At 39.2% G+C, this 25,962-nt stretch overlaps 1 protein-coding gene across 2 annotated transcripts in view; it reads right to left on the bottom strand.

Annotated features, from left to right (window-relative positions):
• The window catches only part of HSD17B4 (hydroxysteroid 17-beta dehydrogenase 4), a 60,755-nt gene extending 42,021 nt beyond the window's left edge, over nt 1-18,734 (bottom strand). Inside the window, exons 1-11 of one of the 2 annotated variants that reach the window (XM_065861449.2) lie at nt 18,607-18,734; nt 15,545-15,598; nt 11,313-11,420; nt 10,725-10,784; nt 9,707-9,728; nt 9,551-9,597; nt 8,751-8,835; nt 6,724-6,911; nt 4,724-4,815; nt 4,103-4,127; nt 2,223-2,351 (exon numbers count right to left, since the gene is read on the bottom strand). In XM_065861449.2, the coding sequence (XP_065717521.1) occupies nt 2,223-2,351; nt 4,103-4,127; nt 4,724-4,815; nt 6,724-6,911; nt 8,751-8,835; nt 9,551-9,597; nt 9,707-9,728; nt 10,725-10,784; nt 11,313-11,420; nt 15,545-15,598; nt 18,607-18,664 (868 nt within the window). In that variant the 5' untranslated portion in view covers nt 18,665-18,734. Of the gene's footprint in view, nt 1-2,222; nt 2,352-4,102; nt 4,128-4,723; nt 4,816-6,723; nt 6,912-8,750; nt 8,836-9,550; nt 9,598-9,706; nt 9,729-10,724; nt 10,785-11,312; nt 11,421-15,544; nt 15,599-15,842; nt 15,937-18,606 lie in introns of those variants that run through there. The other variant, XM_071802756.1, reaches the window with a different exon arrangement.
• Between the last annotated feature and the right edge of the window lie 7,228 nt (nt 18,735-25,962).

Genomic DNA, 25,962 nt, shown 5'->3' with positions numbered 1-25,962 from the left:
CAATTATGAACCTGCACTAGATAAACACCAAATGAGTGTTCTGCTAGGCAGGGTTCTAAATACATGATTATTCAGAAATTAGATGTGGAGCACTTTATTTAGGAGAATTACTTTCTCCTACGCTTGCAAAAAAAGTGAATTCTAAATAAAATGTAAAACATGAATCCAAGTATTAAGTTACATATGAATGTTACACATGTAAGAAAAATTACCTTTAAAAAAACAAACAAACAAACAACAGATGCTGCTTCTGCTTTTTTGTAATCTAGAATGAATAAAGTCAAACTTCTCTTCTCAGTATGTCCAAACTATGAAAAAAGATTAATATCTCTGATTATGGAATTTTCTACTACATTACAAGCAAATACTTTATCTAATTGTTTTTTTTAATAACTATACCTAATGGTTAATACATGACTGCTCTTCACAGTATCAAATTACTTACATTAATGAAATCTTTTGCAAGAGTTTTAACTTGCAGATATTCGGTACTGTAGCTTTTCATTTTTAATGCAAGTACTCTGATCAGTTTCCCTTATTTAATAGTTGAATACCTTCAAGCAATAGAGACTCTGACGGTAGGAAAAAGCTTTTAATATAGAACTGAAAATTCTATTCAGCTAACTTCTTCAGAATTTTCCTCAACCCTGCTGCTAATTCTCACATACAAAAAATCAATTTAAGGATTTTCATTCAGCCTGGTAGTACCTATGGCATGATGTCACTGAAAGGACAGTGCTGTATTTTGGCTAAGTTCATAACAGAACAGAAGTTAAGGTATGCACACTGCATGGAAGACTCATGTTAATGTAGTATTTACAATTTCCTGACTGTAGGAACCTGATATGTCATATTGTAAGCTTACTTCAAAAGTCAAAAATCTTGCCAAATTTTTCTCCTGATAGCATCAAGAGGCAGATGTGGAATACCACTTGTAATGCTGAAGCAACTTCCAAAAGAAATTCCCATCTACAACTTTTTTTTCTACATTTTTCTGCTAGCAAAGCATAAAAATAACACAGTACATGTGACAGGTTGGAGAACAGATCAGAAACTATGAAGCCAGAACTATACCGTTACAACTATGGTTTCTTAGCATGACAGAGAACATTTTTAGATGCACACACATGTGGAAATGGGACATCTGTAAGCCAAAGATCAGTGAAAATTGTCAGTACGGTGATACAAAGCTGCGGTATGGCACTTAAATTCCTCTAACAATACCTGAAGGACATATTATGTCCTACTCTGGTTTTGGTTTAGGCATCTAAAAACACATCCCCAAAGTTTAAGAAAAATGTCCTAATGGATTTCAGGACCAAGAGCTTAAATATCTACTATGTATCTAAGTATATTTAAAATTCAACTGGCACTATACATAAGAATGCTTCTTTCTCTCCTGCCCCAGACACTTAAATGCTGGCTTTTCCTAACTTGACAAATGTCCAATCTTTAACCTAAATAATGGCATGCATAATAAGAAAACCACCAGTGATGCTATACACATATAACTCACATTAACAAACTAAAGGTAATGTATTAAGAAATCTTGGACAGCAGTCATGAATATCAGTTTGTATTGTGCATTTATGAACTATGACAACTATGGATCTAAAAGAAGAGAGACATAAGACTACAAAGAGAAAGCTTGGAAGGTAAAAGAGAAGCAAGTATGGCAGCAGGAAAGATCACAGTCATTTTGGTTAAAAAAAAAATGAAACAAAGTAAACAAAGCACTGAAAGAGACAGTCATCTTGGTCACCAGTCAAGGGGCTTACGTTACCGAGGAACACAAGGCGTTAAGGAAGAACTTATTTATTGTGTTGTACCGAACAACTTAACCAGAGAGGTTTTTGGTATGGAAACATCTACCAAAAAACCAGATGCCAGGGCTGAAAGAAAATACAATCTTTCTGTTACACTGCTACTACCTGTATGTAGGTGCAATCAAGTAAAACACTACCATTAGTCTGGCTGTAATACACAAAATGACGGTGATGTCACTTCCCTAGAAACTCTTAAGAAAACCTGTCTTAATTCCACAGGTAAGAACACAAAAGTTTCCTTAAGAAGGTCTGACCATGCTGAAACACTAAATGATTAATGTTACATGTTTGCACTGTGGACTTCTGACATACAGTTTCAGCAAATGTCTGACAAAAAAGGATTTTCTTGTAATCTTTGCTTATCCAAACTATCCACATTATCAAAATCACCTTTACCTTGGATACTTCCAGGTTTACTGGCATTTTCGAAGTCACAGACCTTCTCCCACTTATCTCTCACTGCTTCAGGCGTCATTGGCTGATTCTTTCCTCTGACAATAGCACCCAAGGATCGCTCCCAGCGCACTAATGAGACACATGAGCAAGAGAGTACAAGTAACAAAGAAACATTTAGGTTCTTTAGATCATTGTCGTTTAGGCCACTAAGTCAGTGCAAGAAAAGAAAGGTTCTAAGTACTCCAATTTAACTCACCAGTATAACTTGAAGTTGGGCTACAAGGGTTCACTGTTTTTAACTAACATTTAGAGAAGGAACAGCACTGGTTTTAAATTTCAGTAAAGTCACAACAGACTGGTTGCTCTCTGAAAATATTCAACCAGTTTTAGGATTCTGTCTAGTGAAAAACTGTAGCTAGAATGTATCTATTGACATTCTCTTCTGATATGATTTTGGCTACTAATGGTTAAGAATCTGCTGAAAGTCTAGGAAAACTAAAGGAAAAATGTGAAAATCACTATGAAAAATGTCAATACCAGTAGCCAGCATCTCCAAATGGTCCCTGAAGTTGTATTTCTATACTGGTACTTGAAAGAAATGGGTAATGCTAATGTGAAATCAGTTCTGGAAGGACAAGGACTTCCTAGATTACAACTAATCCTCACTCTGTCATGTTCAGTTTACTCTTGATCAGCCATAGACAATCAAAAAGGCCATACTGGTATCTCACTAACAACCTGGTTTCATTTTGAGGGCCTCAACAGTAGCCATTATCATGACAAAAAATGGTATTTTCTTTTGACGAGAGAGGAGAAGCCACAGGTTTTCAGATGTAGTAAAACTCAACTCCCTTTGGAGAGCAGCAAGAGGTTTTACACTGCTGTCCCAATTTGCTTAATCTCTGCAATATACTACCTGGGAAAAGCCATTCCAGTGGCACTAGAACACTTACAGTTAGTTTGAAATGCACAAAATCTTCATCAAGTGGGGAAAAAAACAAAAAAACACCCAAAAAAACCACACACACACACAAAAAAAAAACAACACAAAAAAAAAAAAACACACACACACACAAAAAAAAAACACAAAAAAACCCCACATGTTTTGGAAGAAGGAGGAACTACTTCTTGAATTAATGGCCCTACTTCCAACCCACTTGTGATGCTCATGTAGGCTGAAAAGTCCTTGAACAGTTCAGGGAAAGAATGTTGATATTAGGTTCAACATATTTAGAAAAAAACCTAAGACATTTCACACACTGAATTAAATTTTTCATCCCATAAGCTCTCAGTATAGTCTGCAAGTTTTCTTTACATTCATATTTAAGCCAGTTACTGGAGTTACTTGAAGAAAATACTTAGCTAGCACAGCTACTGCTTATTAAGGCAGCTGATGGCCTCAACATGTTAATGCGTACCACTAGTGTTTTTCTAGAAGTATTTATACAGGTGAAAAGCAATTAAAAAGCAGCTTGTTTACCAGCATGTGCTACTTTTATACCATGAAAAACTGAATTCTCAAGAAAAGGCAGCAATGTATACTTAGCACCAAAAATGAAGATTCTTCTAGACTTTAATTATGCCCTTGGGATCCAAGGGTTAAGGTCACTTAGGCAGATTTTCAGTGACTGTTAATCAGCTCAAAGGCATAACAAAGCATGTACTTAATTTACAAGTTTCCCCCATGCATAGTGAAATCTGTGACTTTTACTTAAAATAAGCAGTCTCCTCAGAACCCTAGACTTTCGCTAATCTCTCCCTATACAAAAATGTCTTGAGCAGAAGTGAACTGCAAAGATGATTTGCACGCTTTTGTTGTCAATTAAAAAGAAAAAAAAAAAAGAAAACAACCAACCAACAATGCAACATAAAGTACTTACATTTTCCAATCCATCCAGCTCCCACCTGGCAAGAAAAAAAAAATTATCAGCTTACCACATTACAAAGCAAAGTTTTGGTAATCTAGGGAAATAAAACTGTATTTCAGAACAAACTCAACGTAATAAAAATTTCTGAACTACTGCTGATTGTATTTAACAGTTTGATTAAGCACTGGAACATAAGCAACAAGAGAACAGCTTCCATGCAATTTGTAAGATACCAGTTTGATGACACTACCTATAATGTATTCCACAACTAAGTAATTCATCCTTCCTTCAAGTTGCTTTTGTCACTTGAATGACTTAGAAAACAAAAGCTTCTTTTGAAGTAGTTGCTTTAGTACCTATTAAAACTTACAAATGGTACAACAATAAGAATTGTAACAATCAGATCAGTAGTATTTTGAGGACACACCAGAATAGGACAAGGTTGTTACTGCCTGATGGATACAGCACAACAGGGTCAACATGTCTTCTGTTTGTGCTGAGTATGTAGTATCTCACATAACCATTCAGTTTCAGCAAAAAGGTTAAAGCTGGACAGGCTACAGCAAATGACTGATTTCAGGGAAAAGCAAAGGGACGGAAGAAGGGGGAAGACAGAGAAAATAAAAAAGTTACCTCAAATAGACTGCCGTTCTCCGCACAGCTCTCGTGGCAAAGCCAAACAACTAGAGGAGCAACATACTCTGGTTTGAAAGCATCAACCAGATCTAGAGCAAATTGGAGGGAGGTATCATGAAATAGAAATACTGTAAGATTTCACCAAGTCATTCTAACACTTTCTGATGATCAGCAGAGCCCAGGAGAATATAACCAACAGTGTTCTGGCATGAAAAGAAAGGACAAATGAAATGAAACATTTGAAGGTTCATTAAACATGGACAACTCATGAGACACATGTATGCCTTCAAACCCAGTGACACTGACTGGTTCTCAGCCAGGCAGATGAAAGACTGTCTAAATATTGGGAACACCATAACAGGCAGACTGCAAAGGCAGGTACCTTCCTAAATTTCCTCCTGACAGGTAGCCTGAAACTAGGATGAGCCAGCTAGCCATAATCATGACAGAGATGTACCTGAGCAACTTTCCTTTTAATTTGCTAGTCAGTTATAACGAAAAGACAGTATGAAAAGAATTACAGCTGCTGAATATTTTAGACACATCCCATTTGGAGATGCTTATGTTTCCAAATGAGACATGGGGAATTACCAGCTCTGCTAAATTTATGTATCAATTGTATTTTGGGATTTTCATTGCCATCTGGTAAAAAGATGTAAACTGCATTTAGAATTCTAGCAAGAACAAAACTAAGTGAGCCAAGCTGAACATACACAACTGTGGCAATGCTAAAGTACAGTTGTTTGCAGACAGCTAAAGATGAACAGGAAAGTAATGACTAAGATAAAAAAATAATTTCATAAGACACATGACAATGTTTTTAAGTTCTGGTGTCCAAAGCTTCTAAGAGTATATGAAAAACTGGACAGGAGGGAGTTGAGGTAAGAAATAAATGATCAGAACTGTTACTATCTCACAGGGAGACCAAAGGAACTCACCCATTTTAAAATGACTCAGAAAGAAAATCAGTGGGTGATTTTATCGGTTTGTGCAAATATCTTCAGGAAATTTCAGCTACTGAGCACCACTTTCCACTGAGAGCTGCAAGGTTAATGCATTTTACTCTCCTGTGAACAATAAATCCCTTGAACCTAGAACGTAAAGACGTGCTAGATTTCCTGATCACTTGGACTACTTAGACCTAAGGCACAATAGTTTACACAGAACTTAATTAATCAAACCAAATAATGCATTCAATCCATGCATAACTGTATAAAATATATTACTCTTCAATATCTTGTATATCAGTTTGAAAATATAATGATTCCCCTGGCTTTGAATTCTGTTATCACTAGAGAAAAGAGAAGCAGGAGGGAAATTAAAAAGGCTGATTCAAGAAGGCTTTCTGAGAACAATTTCCTTTCACAGACTTTTTTTTTTCCAAATTCTTTTTGCTTTATCTGGTCATTTGCCAAAGTAATTAATCACTCTGTTTATCCTAAATTTACACTTTACACACAGCTGTCTCCTACACTGCTCTTTATACTGAGTTCCCAACACAGTGCTCTGTCAAAACCTGTTAAAGTATTCCAAGATTAATAACTGTGCAATAAAGAAAAGCACAAAGTATTAGGCAATTGAGTTCATTATAATCTTCCACTGATCATGGGACAAAGTACAAATAGTGTGATATGCAAAAAAAAAATGGTATTTTGCAATTAGATAGTATTATAACAAGTGTGAACACCTTATGCACATACTTGATTCCACATCTGATGAAACAAACAAGCTTTTCCACTACCCTAGGAAGATCTTGGAAGCGACTATAATCAAAGAGCTTTGCCAGATAAAATGGCTTCTGTGAATTACAAAAATTGCTTCTTATCTTGTTGCAGAAAATAAGAATTTCTTACAACAGAACAAGTTGACAGTTCAGAGACAAAAAGACAGCAGGAGTAATGAATGAGCAGTGTCTGAAGTGTAAAGGATATGCATTTTCTAAGAGATAAGAAAGTTCACTAAAAAATATCAGTACATGTGGACCTTAAAAGATTCACCTTGTGGCATGACAGTCTGGGTCAGTCTGGATCCTGCAGTAGGTGCAATTGTGTTGCAGTGGATGTTATACTTCCGGCCTTCAATTGCAATTGTGTTTGAAAGACCCAAAAGGCCAAGTTTTGCAGCACTGTAGTTTGCCTGACCAAAGTTTCCATATATTCCAGCAGCTGAGGAAGTCATAATTATTCTTAGGAGAGAGAAAAAACAAATGAAAAAACAAAAGAAAAAACAAACAAATTCAACAAATTTTATCATTTCTTCAAGTTGTTTATTTCTACCCAACAGCATCTTCCAGCTTTGGCATTATTATTCTCCATATTCCACAAAACTCAAGTGTCCCAGTAAGAAAACATTATGTGTTGTTTTTGCTAAAAAACAGATGCCTTTTTTGTGTTTGACTGATAGAAAACATCTGACAAATCGTGAAGCATTGTCATAGTTGCAGAAAACTAACAAAAGTTGTGAGCCTTTTTGATTTATACAACAAAACTAGAACTGACATTTTGTAATAACAGTGTACAGTATAGAGAAAAGTGTGTGCATGTTCTAACGGCACTTTAAGTAGCATTATTCTTATAACTAACCGCTTCAGCGGTCAGAAGAAAATTATTTTCTTCAAAATTACTTTACCTTAGTATCTATCTGGTAATACGTGAAAACGCACTCTTACAGAGTTCACTTTCAAAGAATCCTAATGCGTGTTACGCACATAAAGGAAGAAGATATCAAAGTCTTTCCCTTTGCTGTCATTTAGCATTACTGCTGTGAGATGACTGCTCACAAGAAAGTTCTAAAACCACTCCAGTTCATAGCTGGTTGATGAAAGAAAACATTGTGCTGCATGTCTTCTCATAAACTGGAATTCAAAAGGAAAGGGTCTACACCCTCACTTTTAGAAGATGACTTACCAGGATCTGTTCCAATCTACTGTAAACACACTGCATAGCTGGGATCAAAATCTATTTCATTTTTGTTATTATTTGCCTCACTGACAATGATCCACAGTTTTTAATCTAAATAAAGAGATGTGTTAAAAGTACTGACTCAACATGATCAAGATGAAAAAAGCTGCAAAACCTACACAAAGCAGGTATTTTGCAGATGGCACAAATCTATACATAAACTGCAGAAGCACTCACTACCATGGTTACCTGAGCAATTACAGAAAAGGAGCCAAGGGAAGCATTTTCCTAAATGGATGTAACTCCTAGACTGTAGACATGTATTCTGCTTGCTGATCCCTCCCCTTATCCTTACAGTTCAGTTACTTGAATGAGAATGAATGTCAGTTTGGTCACAGAAAGACAAAGCAGCTCACACAACTTTCAACATGTGGGTATGGTTAAGATTAGTACAATCATGTCACTGTTTTGGTAAGGAAAAAACAACAAAAGACAAAAAATGTAAAGGTCTGAATTCGCTGCACTCTTTTAGTTAACGGTAGCACATACCAAAATAAATTAGAACAATCCCATGGCTTCTGAGACATGTACATTTGTCCAAAGTGGGAAATAAATAAATATAGCAAAAGAATATTAAAAAACCCCACACAAAACAAAACCAACCAAACAAAAAAAGGCAAACAACCTCAAACAAAATCAACAACCAAAACAAAAATCCAAGACCCACAAGCAGAACTGCATGTACTTGTCCTTTCAACAAGAAAGAGCAGGAGAATAAGCCTTTGGACTTGCAGTAACATACATGTAGCAAAGATTTCTGAACAGTCCTCATGAAAAGAAATGGTATTTCTATAACCCTACAGCTCCTGTCTCAGATATTTGCATCTACATGGAAAAAAACCTTTAAACATTTGGCTGGGGAAGCGCAGAGTGGGACAGAACTGAAACAATAAGGGCTTACACATTCAGACTGTTTTTGGTTTTGTTTTTTTTCCTCATTGCAGGGATAGCGAAAGAAAAGGACACAAAACTCCTCCTTCACTGTTAGGGTATGCATCAGTCTGCTATACCCTACTGAAAAAAAGCACCAACAAGAAAAAATTTTTAAAAAGATAAATTTTTACCTGCCAAACTTCTGATTTTTCATATGATTCCACGCAGCTCGAGTGACCAAGAACGACCCCCTCAAATGAATTTTATGAATTATATCTAGGAACAAATTAATGGCAGTTTAATAATTCCAGAATTTCATCTCCCAACTTGAAATACAACATCATCTTTTCTTCAAGACAAAAACTCCACTCCCTGCACACTCTCAAATTATTACTAAAAAAGTGGCAGGCATTTTATTTTCATTTTTGAGTGCCTGCCTGAACATACACTGCTCATTTTTTCTGCCTCTTGGATGAGGCTCTCCTCTATAGAACTCACAGGCATTGAAACTTCCTGTGCTTAAGCAGAAGTCTGCTCAACTGACCTATCACCACCTACCATCTCACTGAAGGTTGCCCCTGTTCTTCTGTCCCTTGGCACATCAGCTTTCTTTCCTCTGTTGTTAGTTCTGAGTCTTTTTTTATCCCATTTAGCATTCAGCCAGGCAGTACTGGCACTAGGAACGTGTTCTGCTGACAAAAACTATTGTGTGTGTTTCATACACCTCTTTTTTTGTATTCCACTCAGCAAGGAGGAGTTGGAGCTACAGGCTTCCTTCTCCTCTGGAACTACATACACCTACCATGCATTGCAGCACAGATCTGGTTTGCAAGCTGAACCCAAGGCAGCTTACCACTAAGCTTTCAGGGCAAAAGGTAATTCTTTGATCTGGCATAGACAGCCTTCCTCACCTCTTCTTCTCTGTACCAACGGAAGGGATGTACCTTTCATCTTTCACACAGAAAGTACATTTTAAAGTTTATCTACTCACCCCAATCTTCATCACTTATCCGAACAAATGAACGGTCTCTTAGGATCCTAAAAAGTGTCATTAGAACAAAACAAAAGAAACAAAAAAAGATGAACAGTTGTTTACACAAAGTGACAGCCCCCAATCAAATATGAAAAAACCTTCAGGTGTACTCACCCAGCATTGTTTATAACAATATCTGAAAAAAACAGAAAATAAACTAAGTGAATAAACTGATAAAATACAAGTTTGTTCCTATTTTTCTCCCATTTCTAAAAGTATATATGGACAACCAGAACACTGCACACATACATCATGTTACTATATTACAGCACCTTGTCCTGAATAGTGGAACTCTATCACTGGACAATAATTAAGGCAAGACAAAATACTTTGGTACAGGCAAGTCTCAGCCTGCCAATGAAAAGCAAAAAGCCTGGCAGAGACATAGAGCTGAGAAGCACTGGCTACCTGGGAACACAACACCTGCAGGATGCAGCCATCCTGCACGGTTTTGCAGTTTGCTTTGAATTCCAGAGTGCTCCCAATTATGCCATTAACTTTGTTGCAGTAAGATCAAATGAACCACAGAGTCACAGAAGCACTGAAGCAACCTGAATCAACAATTTTGTTGTGAAATATTTTACTCCTGTTGGCTTTGATCATGTGTACTTTTAGCCATTTAACCCTGAGTTAAAATCACATAAACTTCACAACCAACAGCGGCAATCATACAGCAAAAAGGAACATTATTTGTTGGATAGAATACCTTAAGCATTTTTATTTGTGTTAAAGCATTTTGATCTTCACATAGGCAAAAGAGCTTCCAAAACATGACAGAGCATCTCTGACTCTTCACCAACATTATTTATCCTAATTTTATGCAGCTAGTTATAAACCTTTATGAACTCTGCACTTTGAGACAGAAATTGTCAACCATTACTGAAGTACCAAAATTCTCAAGGGCAGGAAAACAAGAATACTGAGCTTTAAATTTCTACTAAAAGGTACCAAAAAGGCAGAAAAGTTGCCCATTCAGAATTCTTGAAAGCCCATGATTCAAGTTTCACTGACTAAATGCATGAAGGGCTGGTGAGTTCTACTGCTGTCACACTGTGCTTCATGTACTTGTTGACTGCTCTGTTTTTAATGGCTCTGCACTTGCAACAAAGGTACAACAATTAAGCAACTGTACCTATCCTCCCAAAAGCCTCAAGTGCTGTCTTCACAAGTTTCTCACCATCTTCCACTGAATCTATAAGAAAAAAGTACAAATTATGAAATAAAATGAACTGGATACACTGCACTTCCAAGATATTGAATGCAAATTTAATGGAGATAACAAAAATTAATTGCATACAACCCCAATACAAAATAAATTCAGATTCAGCCACTAGTTGCATGTGGCCTAAAGCAAATCCCACACAGTAAGTCTAAATGGCATAATGTTTGCCAGTGCAAGAAAAATCAGAAGCAAAACAAGTAAGAATCATCCATTCCCATTTTGTCTCTGACAACTGTAGATGGACAGTTTTTTTGTATTTCGATGTTAGGAAAGCATATGAAAGAAAAGCACATTACTATATAAGTATTACTTAAAGATATTTTATGTACTTGTTTCCAGCATCTCTCCCTTCATATTCCACATTACATTCTACCTATTCAATTTATATGGTATTGGCAAGCTGGCAGTAGTCCTTTATTACGCATTGTCAACTTTTCATTCCATGGATCCACTATTCCTACAGATAAAGTATTAAAGTAGTCTGGAAAAAGAACATACCATAATTGGGTACTGCTTTCCCTCCTTTTGCTCTGATTTCATTGACAACTTTGTCAGCAGCTGAGGAGCTCTTGCCATATCCCTTGAAATCGCCTCCGAGATCATTCACTGTGCATCAAAAAGAAGTGGATTTTTCATTGTTAACACTCAGACTTCATGGTCTCTCCTTTTGTCATTATCACATTGGAAGTTGCAACGAGTATTAATAAAACCTGCTGCATCTGATTCCTGCTGAGTATCTCAAATAATTAGAGAACAGTAGGTCACATTATTTTTTTAAAGAGTAGCATAACATGAAGTATCAATTTTTAAAACAACATAGGAAACAACTTTTTTTTCTCTCTCCACTATGCATTCAATTTACTTGCCCTTCCCAGGCTACCTCTCTAACCACCTTACTGTAGTTCAGAGATTAAGAACAAGATTACATAGTCACAGGTGACTGATTCTACTCTGTTGTCAAACTGCTATAGCTATTTCATGAACACTAAAGAAGACTGAGAATACTTTGTTCCTGTTTAACAGAGTGGCTAAAATCTACTAGTAACCTTCACCATGGAATAGAGGAAGTGGTCTGAAGAGAGGGAGAAGAGTTACTCTGGAGCTCCAGATCCTGCTCCTGCAGGGTAAGAGGCCCACCTGACAGAACTGCTTTGTTTTCAGGCTGCTGTCTGGGACATGCATCATTAATGGTAACTGCAGTGTGTCATCACCACAGTTTACCACACTGCTGTATTTGCATGTCCCACAGTTTCACAAAATTCATCCCAAGAACAGGCCCCCCCCCAAAAAAAAAAAAACAAAACACACAACAACAACAAAAAAACAAAAACAACAACCACCAAACAAAAAAACATACACACATTACATTTCGACAAAGAATTTTAAAAAACTGTAAGACGTTTAAATGGGTGCAAAACGAAATTGTAAGAAAATCAGAATTTACTGTGGATTTACATGCAATACTGGTATTTGCTAAACAGTCTTCTGCTAAGTTGAACTCCAGCTTTGTGCCTTCTAACTTCCATAAAGTCCTCAAGAAGCCAGCCATAGAACAATCCACAAAACACTCAAGATATTCTTGCTTCTCTTGATGCTAAACAGTATGCTGTATCACCTCACCATATAAGGAAATAAACATATATTGTGCCCCCCCACCCCCCCTTTTTTTTTAACTCTCCATGTAAAGAGGAACATAGTTTTCAGAACACATGACAACACCATTCTCTATTACTCAGATCAAGAAAGTCACATCTGGAATCCTCTATTCAACTTTGTGTGTAGCACTTCAAGAGAAATGTGGGAACACTGCAGAAAATTCAAATGAGTAAATGAAAATGCTAAAGCCTAGATAAAGTAAGCCATGTAAATAATAGGCAAAGAAAAGCCAATAACAAATCAAATCAGATCCAAAAACTTCCTAGCCTGAAGCAGGACGAATTACAACAGAACATTACGAAATGCTCAAGTACATTAACACACTGATGCAAAAAACAGAAGAAACAAAATCGCCAGGTTAAACAGATCAATATCTAAAAGTTCAAACATGCAGCTAGAACAATTCAGGTGAGGTATTAGAGAAAATTGCCAAGTGCAGTGAAGCATTAGAATAAGTAACAGGGGCAGACTGCTCAGTCTGCAACATCAAAGGTCTTTAACGCGACATTAAAAGAAAACAAGCCAGGAACAGCACTAGGATTTCTAGTCTGTCCTGGAAGAGTGGACTATTTCATGGTAAACATTTATACAAAAACATTCAGTTAATCTTGTTAAGACATTACAACTCTTTGCTGAAGACATGCTTATATATGTTTATCCTTCACTTCAACAGTAATTTGCTGACAAAAGCTTAATTAAGCATTTGAGAAAATTTCCAGAGGCAGCAAAGCACCTTAGGCTGGGAGCAGGCACTAATATGGTTGAAGCAAGAATGAGTACACAAGAAAGAAGAGAGTTACCCTAGGCTTTGGAAATTATAAAATAACTCCACAAGTGTGATAGTTAAAAACCAACAAGCAAAAACTGATGACAACATTATTTTAACCTCAAGCTTTACACCATATAATTTCCAGTTGAAAACATTCAATATACTCAATATAAAAGAGACAGAAAAAATCTGTAGGAGTTGTGACAGAGTACAGTTACAATCTGAACCATAGAGAAGAATTCCTTGAAGCCTACGAATGCATTGTAAGCAGTAGCGCAGAGCAGCAGAAGCAAATATGTAGAATGAAATGGTGCTGACAACATGACAATTAAAGTAGGGTTTTTTTGTTTGTTTGCTTTTTTTATATATATATAAACGAGCTCATTTCTTGCTTTAGTTTGGTACCACAAATGAAACACTCATTTGGAACAATTCAGGTGCACTGGTAAATTGCATCTTCCAGTTTGGTTTTTAAAGGAATTCCACTCATGCACTTCAATACCATCCCACAATGCAAACAAAAATACAAATAGATACAAATCAGGAGAGATGCTTCAAAAGCATGACTCTAATCTAAACTGAAACAGCAACACAGAAGAGCCCCCCTCAGGTAGGCTAAAAAGGAAGAAACAGTAACGTCTGGACATAATACAGGCTGCAAGACAAAAACAAGCCATTCCCTTCCTCCTGCTTTTAACTTTTCCTGATGTGAAGCACACAAGAGATGAAGTACGACAAAATGGTGGCAGCAGGCAGCCTTCGGGTGAATGGGGATATTTCCACTTAGGCCAAACTGGTCAAGTCTAACCACACCAACAGCAACTCAATCAATAAGAGACTGTACATTGAGATGAGGGTGTGGCCAGAAAAAGCTCCTATGCTGGGACTCTCTGGTATTCCTCCAAATAGAACATTGGATCACTGTTATTACAACATGCCTTCATTTCCATAACTTAAAAAAAAAAAAAAAGGGAAATTGTTTTAAGGAGACAAGATATGAGTCTTATATCTGCGTTAGTTTAAAAAATTCAAATCTTTACACAAGTAAGTTCTCAATTCTTTGAAGTCAGAACCATGAGAGAATAAGAGTAAGGAAAATAAATACAAGCATATAGAGGTAAATGCAAAGCACTACTATAGGAAGTGGTGAAGTGAGGTGCAGTTACCTAAAGAAAACAAGAAGTTTCCCTTACGGACAGGTAATTCTTAACTTATTGATTCAGCTATTGTGTAATACAGCCATGAGATAAAGGAGTATTAGCTATGATCAGGCAATGTAATATATTATCTTTCAGATTGTTATGGAAAGTCAGAACATCACTAGCTACAGAGAATCAATGCAATGTAACACAACTTTTGTTAAATAAGAACTTGAGATGAAGTACTAATGTTCCTAGTAAATAAGGTAAATATCAAAGGTGGCAACTACCAGAAAAAAAAATTAGGTTTTTTTTTAAGTTGTCTACACACAGACATCTCACATTTAGTCAACAAAGTAAAACCAAACAATTTTAATTAAATTTTGTAGAGTAAATTTGGAATTTTTACAGAAAAAAAGCTATTAAAAAAAATAAATCAGTGAGCAAGTTATTATCCATAATCTGTTTAAACCCTTAACCTTGAACTCATCAGTTTGCACAAATTAATCCAGAGGATGACAAATGTGACCACAAATGCCAGAGTGCCCAAGAATATAACTTAACCTTCGGAACCAGCTTGTGATACAGCATTTTGCACAACTACATATTTCCTGAATAAGGCTCAACAAATGATTACAAAACTACTATAAATCCTTTACTAAGGATTGGCACTGTCATTGAGACCAGATGGCTCTCCTGTGTGATGTGCTGCAGAAAGCAGTAATGCACATTCAGCACATTCTGTGTTTTCTGAGCGCTACTTCTACCATGTTACAGTCCAATAATTAGTTTCCTGGTAGAATGTACTAGAAGATATATATCCACATTTTCAAACGGTCATATCAGAAGCTTCTGAACAGTATTCACCCAAGGCAACAACCTCCCTGGCCACAACTCACAGTAAAGACTGGCGTGCATGGATCAAAGTCAAGTCCATGAAACAATCTGATTCAAACTGGCTTTTTAGCAAAGATAAGGCTTTGGACAAACATGGCAACTTGTTTCATAAGAAAATAAAGCTTAGGAGCAAAATTTAAATAGCAAAAGATAAGATAGAAAACCATTAAACAAAGGTTACTGTCAAAAAGGGCATGAACTGTCGAATGGGAGCCACATGAAAAGGCAAAGGTTATTGTCTAGATTAAGTTAGTTAGCATTAAACTTACCAACTACTGAAGCTCCTCTTTCTGCAAAAGCCAGAGCATATGCTCTGCCCAAACCTAGTTAAAAAAAATAAAAGTAAGAGTCAATTTATCTCCTGGATCACAATTCAATGAAAAAGCTACACAAAAATGAATTCCAGGAAAAAAAATGCACAACTCAACAGAAACATCTCTAAGTTTCAAAATAAAGCTCTATTTCCCCCAGCACTTAAAAATTTCATATAAGTTCAAAACATAAAAGTAAACATAAATTGTAGACAAGCCTCCAGTCACAAGGGAAAAAAAAAATCCCCACACTTACTCTTTGGTATTGCACTCAACAGAACCATCACAGAAAGCTGTCTGCTGCTGAGTTTGTGCTTGTGATAGAAAAACACATTTGCAAGGCAAAAAGTTTAATGTCTTGATGTCTTTCAAGTTAATTAATTACATTCTAAGTGAATAAGATACTTCCCCGGTTAAAGTCAGTTTTTAAGATTTAAAGAAGAAACTGAACAAGATTTAACTGTAACTGAAGATGTACTGACAAAACCCCTCCTATTATTTGCATGTAAAAGAACCACTTAATATCACAGCTAACCAGATGCACTCGTAGTTTACCTAGACTGTCACTTTTGCCTCACATACAAATGCTAGACTACTGCACCTGTACTCTAGCTTGGATTCTAGGTGCGCTATACAATAATTATTTGTTATAATAGATGATTTACAGAGATACTATCCACTGTACCCATCAAAAGTTATTGAAATTAATTACCACAATCTTTTTTTTTCCATTCCAACCAAAGGAAACTCAGATTTGAACCACCAAAAGATTATCAAAGTCAGAAAAAAATTCTCAGAGTGAAACAGTATCTCTTTGCCCCACACCAAAACATTCAAAGCTAGCTCTCAAAATCAAAAGTGAAAAAAAAAAATCAGAACTGTTTAGACTATTATTAAACTCACTAATCTCACACCAACAAATCAGAATTTTCCTTAAGACTCCTATGAGCGTCTGCAGTGGTATGACATGCAAGGTGCATTTACATCCACCGTTTGAGGTAACCAGAGTGCAAGAAAACTTTCTGTGTTTTGTTTTGAGAAACCACATAACTGAGAAGTACACAAACGCCAGGCCATGTTATATGTGCTGGTATTCTAAAACGACAAGCAAAGACTGAATGCTTAAGAATCAAAACTAATCTTAAATAAATACATAAATAAACAAACAAACAGAGTTAGCTTGCATTGCATAAACAATGAAAGTACTGCATGACAGGCAGGAACAATACTTCATAAAGGATTTGCCCAAACTGATAAAAAACCTGCTGTATTTTTAGATGCCTGTGTATGTGAGAACAGGTCTCACTTTAAAACAAATTAGGGATCCAGATGTTTAAGATAAATTCCCAGTTCTGATCCAATTAAAAAATCAAAGCTGACAAACAATACTATTAGCAGTACAGTCTAACTAAAGTGCTGTAAACTAAATAAAAGTAAAATAAGAATTAATCTGAAGTCAATAGGGCTTCCCTTTATTTTGGCTTAATCAACCACTTATCAAAAAATCAGGAAAGAACACATTCAATGACAGTTTTCATTGTTAACAAACCATTTTCAAGCAGCCTAATTCTAAAAGTACTGTACTTTTGTCCATGCAGTGCTTTTTATGAGCTTTGTCACTGCTAAAGTGTCTTTATTGTGTTCAGTGAGACTTGTTATATAGAGACAAGCACATAAATATAGGTCTGGTAGAAGATGAAAAGCACCATACAAAGATCTGGCCTCAGTTACTCTCAGGTTTGTTGCCTTCAGCTGGTATGAGTGGACTGTTCAGTGCTTTACACAAAATCCCATATTCTTGGCCTCTCTCTGCAAGACATCACATAATCTAGGCCCTCTGACTACATGCAGCTCCACAAAAAAAGAGCAAAACTTCACTGTTGAGAGACAGCATCTTAGAAGATGGCAGAACAACCCGCTTTATCAGCTCATCACAACAAACTTTGCCCCTCTCTTGTCCACCCTAACAGCTCACATCTTCGCTGGAAGTACCAAAGTAGGCAAAGGTCAACACACGCATTCAGAGGAAGAAGAAAAAAAAACAAAACAAGTAGGCCCACCACCCCAGCCAAAGAAAAAAAAAAGCAAACACCAACACCCCACAACAAACAACCAATCCCACATTACAACAACAAATACGAAAGCATTTCCTGGCACAACCAAGCATTCCACTGCAGAACCACCTCCCCTGGGGTGGTCAGGCCCGTGGCCCAGCAAGAGCACAGGCCAGCCCTTTTGCTGAAGAATTTCTCCCCACCCGTCCACCTCCCTGCTGCCCTCTCCCCTGTGACTTCAGGCTGCCTCCCAGAAGGGGGTCAGGGAAGGCAGCAGCGGGTCAGAGACTGTTTTCTGCAGCATCGCTAGCACACGTCAAGCCACGGCTGGAGAAAGACTGTGCCAGACCACACAGGTTACGAGCGTCCATTGCCAGGTCCAAGGCAAAACTGGAAGGAATTAGTACAACAAAACAGTACACGGTGCAGGACATGCATTACTGTCTGGTGTGAAGCGGTGTGACCCTTCCGCTGTATTCAAAGCAAAGAAAGCACGCATTTGGAGGCTGTACTAACGTGCTAACTTTCAGGAGCACCAGGGCTCAAATCAAACTGCAGTGGCTCCACAGCCCTGCAAGAAACACGGCAACAACCCCTGCGCAACCTCAGCGCTGCCGCGGTGGCCCTGACGGGCGGAGCCGGCACCTGACAGGGCCGGCCCGGGCCCGGCCTCCGCCGGCGTGCTGACCCCTCTACCCGCCGCAACACCTCTCTGTGCTGCGGGAGGAAAAAAAAAAAAAGGGGGGGGCGGCATTAAAAGAAAAAAAGTTTTTAACGAAATAAGCCCTCACGGACGTCCTCGGCTGTCACCGGAGAGCACTGGGGCATCTGTCAGGGCCGCGGGCAGCAGCGGCTGCCAAGTGCCCGCCTCGCCCGGCCTCCCGCGGGAAGCCCCGCCACGGGCGCAGCCGCCTCCTGCGCAGAAGTTAGTCCCCGCCACACCGCACCCGGGACGGGGCTGCTCACCTCCTCCGGCACCGGTCACCAGCACCACCCGCCCGTCAAACCTCAGCCCCGCCGCCATAGCACTCCGCTGCCCTGCGCCCGACTGCACGACCGCGACCGCGACCGCCCCCGCTGGTAGGAAGGGGCAGGACGGGGGGGCGCAGCGCGCATGCGCGGCCCGAGCCCGGCGCCCTGTGGGAAATGTAGTCCCGCCCGCAACGCTGGTGCCCGCGGCGCTGAGCTGCGGAGAGGAAGGGGCCGCGGGGCCGGGGGAGGCGGCTGGTTTTGGGCTTAGCCCCGCCTCCCCTTCTGTACCTTTACAGGCACGGTGAGCTGCTTGTGAAATAACAGGGATGTGAACAGGCGAGCTTGCCAGTCCTGCTGTGCGGTAGGCATATCACATCTTCACAGGTGCCAACAGAGGCCGCAGCAGGGCAGGGTGGATTTCAAGATCAGGTTGCCTAAATGTGGACATCGTGCCTCTATTTAAAGTTAATCATTATGTGGTGAGGGAGTGATTTAGGGTTCTGTTTACTGCAGAACAATGTTTAGATTTCTCAACGAAAAGTGTGACTTAAAAGAGTTTGGTGGCCGGTTCACTCTGTTATTTCCTGCATGGGGGAAATAAGCCAAGCTGAATTGCTGCTGACCTTTTCTCCAGGAGCCTGTACCTGTTCACAGAGCTAAGTTTCAGGTGTCTTTTCTCCTGACAACCAATCACTCCCAAGTCTGTATTCCAGAACTCCAGAAGCAAACTTTCAGGTGAGTCCTGATAACCAGAGAGCAAACTTACAGGCATCAGAATTCACATAACTAAAAGAAAAAAATAATTAATGGAGTGGAATAGCAGGAGGGCTGGCTCAAGCTGGGTAGCTGCACAGGGGTCCAGATAAGCAGAGAAAACCATAGATTTCTATATCTTTACAGACCTTTAATACTGTGATTCGGTCCAATAGCAATATTTCGGTTTGGGGTCTTCTTGCTTCTCATTGGATGTTTTTCACTAATCGCATATGTGCCTTTGTTTTGTTTAGCTGTAGATATTGTTTATGGTCCACAGCCTTGCTGGTGCTGTTTTGTCAGAATAAATTGCTTTCTTCTCAGTGAAGTGCAAAACAGGCCCCATTTTGCAGATGTCTTTAATGTCTTCATGTTAGCACTGAAGTTGTTATTTTTATTCCCCAGTCAATTCTGTTCTTCCCAGCAAAGTGCAAACTGGACCTTATCTTGCAGGTGTTCAGTGTAGTTTGCAGATAAGCATAACTTTACAGCTTAAGATTTTGGGAAATCCAGCTTACTATGTAACATGAAGCAGAGAATATATTAAAAATCACACTACTTTATACTTCTAGATGATTCATTATCTTCAGTATACTTTTACGTAAGTTAAATGGTTGACATGAAACTTAAACTGGGTTCATCCACTGACCTGTGATTAGTAAAACCATTGCCATACAGTCAACGTATTTAGCAGAGAGAGCTCAAAGTGGGCTCACCCAGGCTGTCATGGTTATAGAAAAAAGTGGTTGACTCGTAGTCAAATCGCATACAGTGAGAAAGGTCTGCACGAGGCTCCCTACGCCCACAGGTTATTGGTGTTTGGTTGCCATTCTGCTTCCTTGTGGGTTTCCAAAAAGGAGCTCTTGGTGTGGTCGCAGCTCAGGCCTCTACTTCCTCTGGAACCTGGACCAAACTGCTGCTGTTTGGCTGAGGGGGTCGAGTGCATCCACCACATTTTTATTTCTGTTGTGTTATTTTTTGTCTTATTTACTATTTCCAAATCACTGCTTTCAGCTGTTGCTTCACTGGTCACGGGAGTTCATTAGATCAAACAACTCGTGAAATATACCACCTTTCCCTCCACTCCATATTTTTCCTCTGCCTGTCTGTAAAGCTGTAGTGGGTGTCCATGTCCAGATGCTGGCAGGGGGCTGCAGGACACCCCTGTGAAGAGAGGCTGAGGCTGCCCCATGCGAGACACAGCCATTCCACCCAGCCCTTCCTGACCCACTGCAGGACACAGCTGAGCCCAGCAGCTGAAACAGTGCCCCTGCATGAAAGTTATTTAAGAAAGTGTAAAAAACATGGTGTGTGTCCCATGTGCAAGAGTGAAAAAACTGTAACAAAGACAGCAGACACCCAGGTCAGTGAAGGAGGACGACCAGAAGATGCTCCAGGAACCAGAGCAGAGATACCCCTGCAGCCCATGATGCAGACTGTGGTGAGGCCAGCTGTCCCTCTGCAGCCCATGTAGATCCATGTTGGAGCAGGTTTTCTGGCAGGAGCTACGACCTCATGGGGGACCCACACTGGAGCAGTCTGTTCCTGGACGTCAGTACCCCATGGAGAGGACCCACACTGGAGCAGTTCATGAAGAATTGCAGCCTGTGGGAGTGACTCCACAGTGAACCAGGGAACAGCATGAGGAGGAAATAGTAGTAGAGATGATTATATTTTGTGGAACCAGCTGGTGGGTTATGTAGGAATGAACATGCCTGTTATTTCATTGCAGGCATCGTGTAGTGTGAGACGGTGTCATTCAGAGTGCAATTGTATTGGAGTTTCATAGGGCCACTGCTCTAGATCTCAGCAGTAGATTTAGGAGTTTCCAGTATCAACCACTCAGTTCAAGTGATGGCAGACTTTATCTGAACTGTGCAAAAGGATCTCATGGAGCTATTCCTTCCTGCTTGCTCACTCTCAGGACTGACTAAGAGCTCCATAAGCCTGAGCCTCTGGGAGCCGTGAACTCCCTGCTTCTTGGCATTGTCTGTCTGAGATCTAGGAGGTACTCAGGGAACAGAGGGTGGTATTAAAAGCGCCCAGAATTCAAAACAGCTGACTAGCTTGTTTTGTTGAGGAAATTGTCTACATACTCCCTCGGTACAGGTAGTCGAAAGAAAAATTTGGTTTGCTGCAAATTATGTCCTTGGCTGTTAGTGCTTTACCTTCTACAGTAAAGAGAGGTGATAGTTAGCCAAGTGATAGCTATTTGAAGACTTCCAAACTCGAAAAAATTGGCATTTCTGACCTCAAGGAATCTGTAACATTCACTGCTTTAGTAGTATGAGGAACAGAGATGTATTGCCAGTAATTTTATTACATGTAGTTCAGGCTAAACATAAATTGCATTGAATACTGTAATTGCAATTTACAGTTTGGACACGAGAGGGAGAATTGTGCTACCGTAAAACTGACTGAAATACCTACATTTACAGATACCACACCAAAAGTAACGTAATTATTATATGACGAACCTAAAAAAAGGCTTATGCACAGATGGAGTCAAAGGGACACTGCTTTTAATATACACTGATTTTAGTTAGCCAACAGATTCACTGGCATGGTGGCATTCTTCTGGCAGCATATCTGTATCGTGTTATCTGTATGCACTGGAAGCTACAAAAAGTTGTTCTGGAGACAGGCAGAAGAACACTGGACAGATAAATAGTCTACAAAATATAACGAGTTTCAAGTATGGAAAATATTGTTGAATGTGTGCAGAAACAAGCCCTCACACTGGATGTGTGGGGTTCTGACAGTACACTAAGGAGCAGAAAATACCCTCACAACTAATTACACTTCCAAAGTTTCCATATTTCATTTGAACAGCTCAACACAAGAGCCAATTTCCCAGCAGTGAGAGGCCTGGTGCAGCTGAGTGAGTACTGCAAAGAGAACATCACTGATTGCAACTTGTCTGCACCTGGGAGCAGGAGGAAGCCGTTTTCCAGGAGGGCAGAGATACGAGTCCATTTGCAGTCTTACTGAGAAAGTTAACAGATTGAGCTCAGAACTGTCCATGGGCTTTGTTTCAGCCTCAACACTCAGTATTTTGTTTATTGTTGCTACACTTTGGGACTGGGGTCCCAACAGGCAGAAGAGGGAAGTCTCCAGGACAAGAACAGTGCTGGCTGCTGCAAGAGCCACCTGGCTTGGCTCTGTAAGGTGACCATGACACACGGTGTACCTATACAGTGCACAGGAGAGAGCCTTGTGCTGATGCAGCGTGTAGCTAGCGTGCTATCTGCTGAGCATTAAATACCCTTATTTCCTCACATGCACTTTTTAGGGGGGTTAGAGGCTTGTTTCTACACTCTTCAGTAAGTTTGGGTTGTAATTTTTTAGGGTAGGGAAATGCTAATAGTGCAGGTACCTAACTTAGTCAAGTGCACATACACTTCCGGAAACATCTAGTTCAGACTGGAAATACTCATATGAGCTATGTGGTCATCCTTACACCACCAAATTTATTTGCATAATGCCGTATATAATCATATCTGTCTAAAGCAGTATAGTTCTGTGTGTATGGCTATAAATGAGTCCCAGGAGAACTTCTTTAATTTTCAGTGCTGGTTCTGGCCTCTTACATGATCTTGAACAGGCCATTTAAGCTCTAGCCTTTCAGGTTGCATAGTCTTTCATGTTCTGGTTTTTTTTAGATTATGGACTATTCAAGGAAAGGACTCTACTTATTAATTTGCCTGGAAGCTAGTGGTTACATGTCCCAAGTAACATTAGACTCTAAGATACTTCTATAGCATAATTTGTTCTTTAGGTAGCTAACAAACAGGCCTTGTCAACAAGTCAGGATCTTCTATAGTTTACTCATTTTGGTGTGTAGACTGGGATTAGAACTGGCAAAGGACTCACACTGAAAAGCAATAAATAAATTTGAGTTTCCTCAAGAGATTTTTTTTCTGGAAAACACAACAGAAAGTGCACTTGAGTGAAAGTAAGTAACTTTTACATTTTATGTTTTTAAAGTGAAACCTGTCTGTATTAAAAAGATCCTAAATACAAAGAACCACTCAGAATAGAAAGGGGGTTTGATGGGTTCCCTTAGCAGTCAGAAGTTATTTGTTCTGACAGTCATACAGCTATCAGAAAATATTGCATCAGCATGATACAAGGTACAAGGGCAAAACACTACCACTGTTAACCAGAGTGGGGTGATGTCAGGTAGAAGCTTGAATGGAGTAGGTGTCAAGCCACAAATCAATAGCGGGTGTCAAACTGAGTTCTGAATGAGTGAGCCATAGAGGGAGATTAATAGCAGGATATCCAGATTCCAAACTCAGCCAGACAGAGTTTAAAGTGGTTGAAACTGGTAAGAAAATAAGTGAGTCAAAATGGAAGACCAAATCTACTTTGTCTCTTAGGGACCAGTATGAACAAGTACATATTTATCTTTTACTGACATAGCAACCTTTTTATACCAGAAAAAAAATGCCCAAAACCCCAAGCAGTACCCTTTAATACTGAGTATGATTTTGTTTTTTTTTCTGTTACGCTTCAGTGCCTAGAGCGGGTCAGTTCTTTTACAAACAGTGAATTTTCATGTTGTGCACTGAAACAAATTCGGTGTGTGTTCTAAAGTCATTATTTCTAATAACATGTTAGATAATTGGGGATTTTAGGCTTTTTGTCTTTTATAAACTTGGGGTTGTTATGTGTTGTGGATACTGTAGCAGTTTTAATCCCATTGAAAATGTTTTCTACTGTCTGGTGCTGTAGATGGTGAGCACTCCTGAATTTATTCTTGAACTTATTCAGGGGGAATAAAATAATTGATTGACTTGCTTTTTCTCCATATGTTTTAATATTGATGAAAGATCTGTTTGGATCATAAGGTTCATTTTCAAGTGCTTGTTTTGCTTTCTACATGGTTTTGTTCATAGAGATTGGTAGAGGGAGAACTATTCACTGAGAATAAAGATTTCTCCACAAACATGAGTGAAGGAGGCAACCAGATGTTTCTTGCCATGACCAGCAACTGGATATTGAATCCATGTTCAAAGCTGTGGCACCCTTCACTGAGCACTACAAAAGCGTGGCCTACAACAACAGATGTTATCTCCCCAGAGCCTTAGTGCTCCAGAATTCCCCTGAGTTTTGAAGATAAGTGTTTTCTGCTGTGACCAAAGAGGCCTCACTTGCAGCCAGGTCATCATCTCCATGTCCTGTCACTCTACAGCCACCCTCTGGCTGCCAGTCCAGAGAGGTCACTGAGAGGTCTCAGGCCTGAGCTGGTCACAAATGTTCATCTCATACAAACAAACTGTATAGCCCAGATCACCGTACTAATTACTCTCAGTGGAAGCTGTTAAAGTAAACTATTTATTTCGATCAGGTATACAATCTTACATGATAGAAACCTCCACTGAAGAATTCTTCATAGCTAGTATAAAGTGTTTCTATTGATTATTTTCTTCTGCAAGAACAGCAAACAGTTGTTATTTCAGTTCTGACTTGCATCCTTTTGTGTTCTTTTATTTTTCTGTGAGCCTACAGCAGTTAGTGAGTGGGTTTTTTCTTGCCATTAAATGCATTGTTTGTCACCCTCAGACCTTGAAAAGCAGCTTTCCTGATGTGATGCTGAGGAGCAAGCTACTGTGTAGTTAACAGTGGATATATTCTTAGGAACCAAATGTAAATGAAAACATTTTTGTAGCTCTTGTCAACAACCCACATCACAGGAGGTTCCATGTCCCTGTTTTGGCAAGAAACATTAATTTTGGCATTTGTTGCACATACCACTCAATTAAGTGGAAAATCCATGCTGGGGGTACAAGCAGAGTGCTGTGGAAGCTCTCCCTTTGATTCCATCAGAGACTCACAGTTTAAGGGACACCGAAGCCCTGGCTCAGTCAGGGCTTGGTAGACGGCTGAGCTGGTATGTAACAACATGTTAGCAGAACTAATCAAGCATCAAGCAGAAACTAGGTGCACGTGTACAGCTTTGAAAATACATCCTGTGGAGAGAAGTTAGGGAGGTGACAGCAAAAGGTTGTGGCATTGGTCCTGTAACACAACCACTCCATTTCATCCTAAATGATTCTTCGTGAAAAATCCATTAACTTGGTCTCCTTGAAGGCAAAAAAAGGAGAATAAAAACCATGTGGACTAGACTAACAGGTAAAAAGACTGGCAAATGACCATATGTCGATATGTCGCATTCTCTGGAAATCAGATGCATATTGGCACTACTAACAAGTTATGCATAAATAGATTCTACAGATGAGCTAAATCTTTACTGAATAGATGGAAGACTTGAAATACCTCCTGAGAAAACTGATTCAGTGCAGTTGCTTCCTGAGTTAATGGCCATATTTAGCCTCCTAAAATGGCCTCTTCTATCAACCTGCCACCAACTACATTCTAGGGTTCTTACTCCCAGTTTTACAGCTTTCTCTGTGCACAAGACGACACAAATGTTCATTCTGACCATGACTTCCAGCTGTCTCTCAGAAATACCCACTCCAGCACCCTAAAAATGCAGATGAAAGCCAAACACCACAGGTTCAGATTGACTATAATCTCTGGTGATAATTCTTCTCCATTCTGCAGTAAAGAGCAATTTTACTCAAGAATACA

Source organism: Patagioenas fasciata, chromosome Z (genome assembly GCF_037038585.1).
Source record: "Patagioenas fasciata isolate bPatFas1 chromosome Z, bPatFas1.hap1, whole genome shotgun sequence".
NCBI classification, from domain to species: Eukaryota; Metazoa; Chordata; class Aves; order Columbiformes; family Columbidae; genus Patagioenas; species Patagioenas fasciata.
Note: the sequence above shows the minus strand (reverse complement) of the source record. Positions and strands in the feature narration are given on the sequence as shown.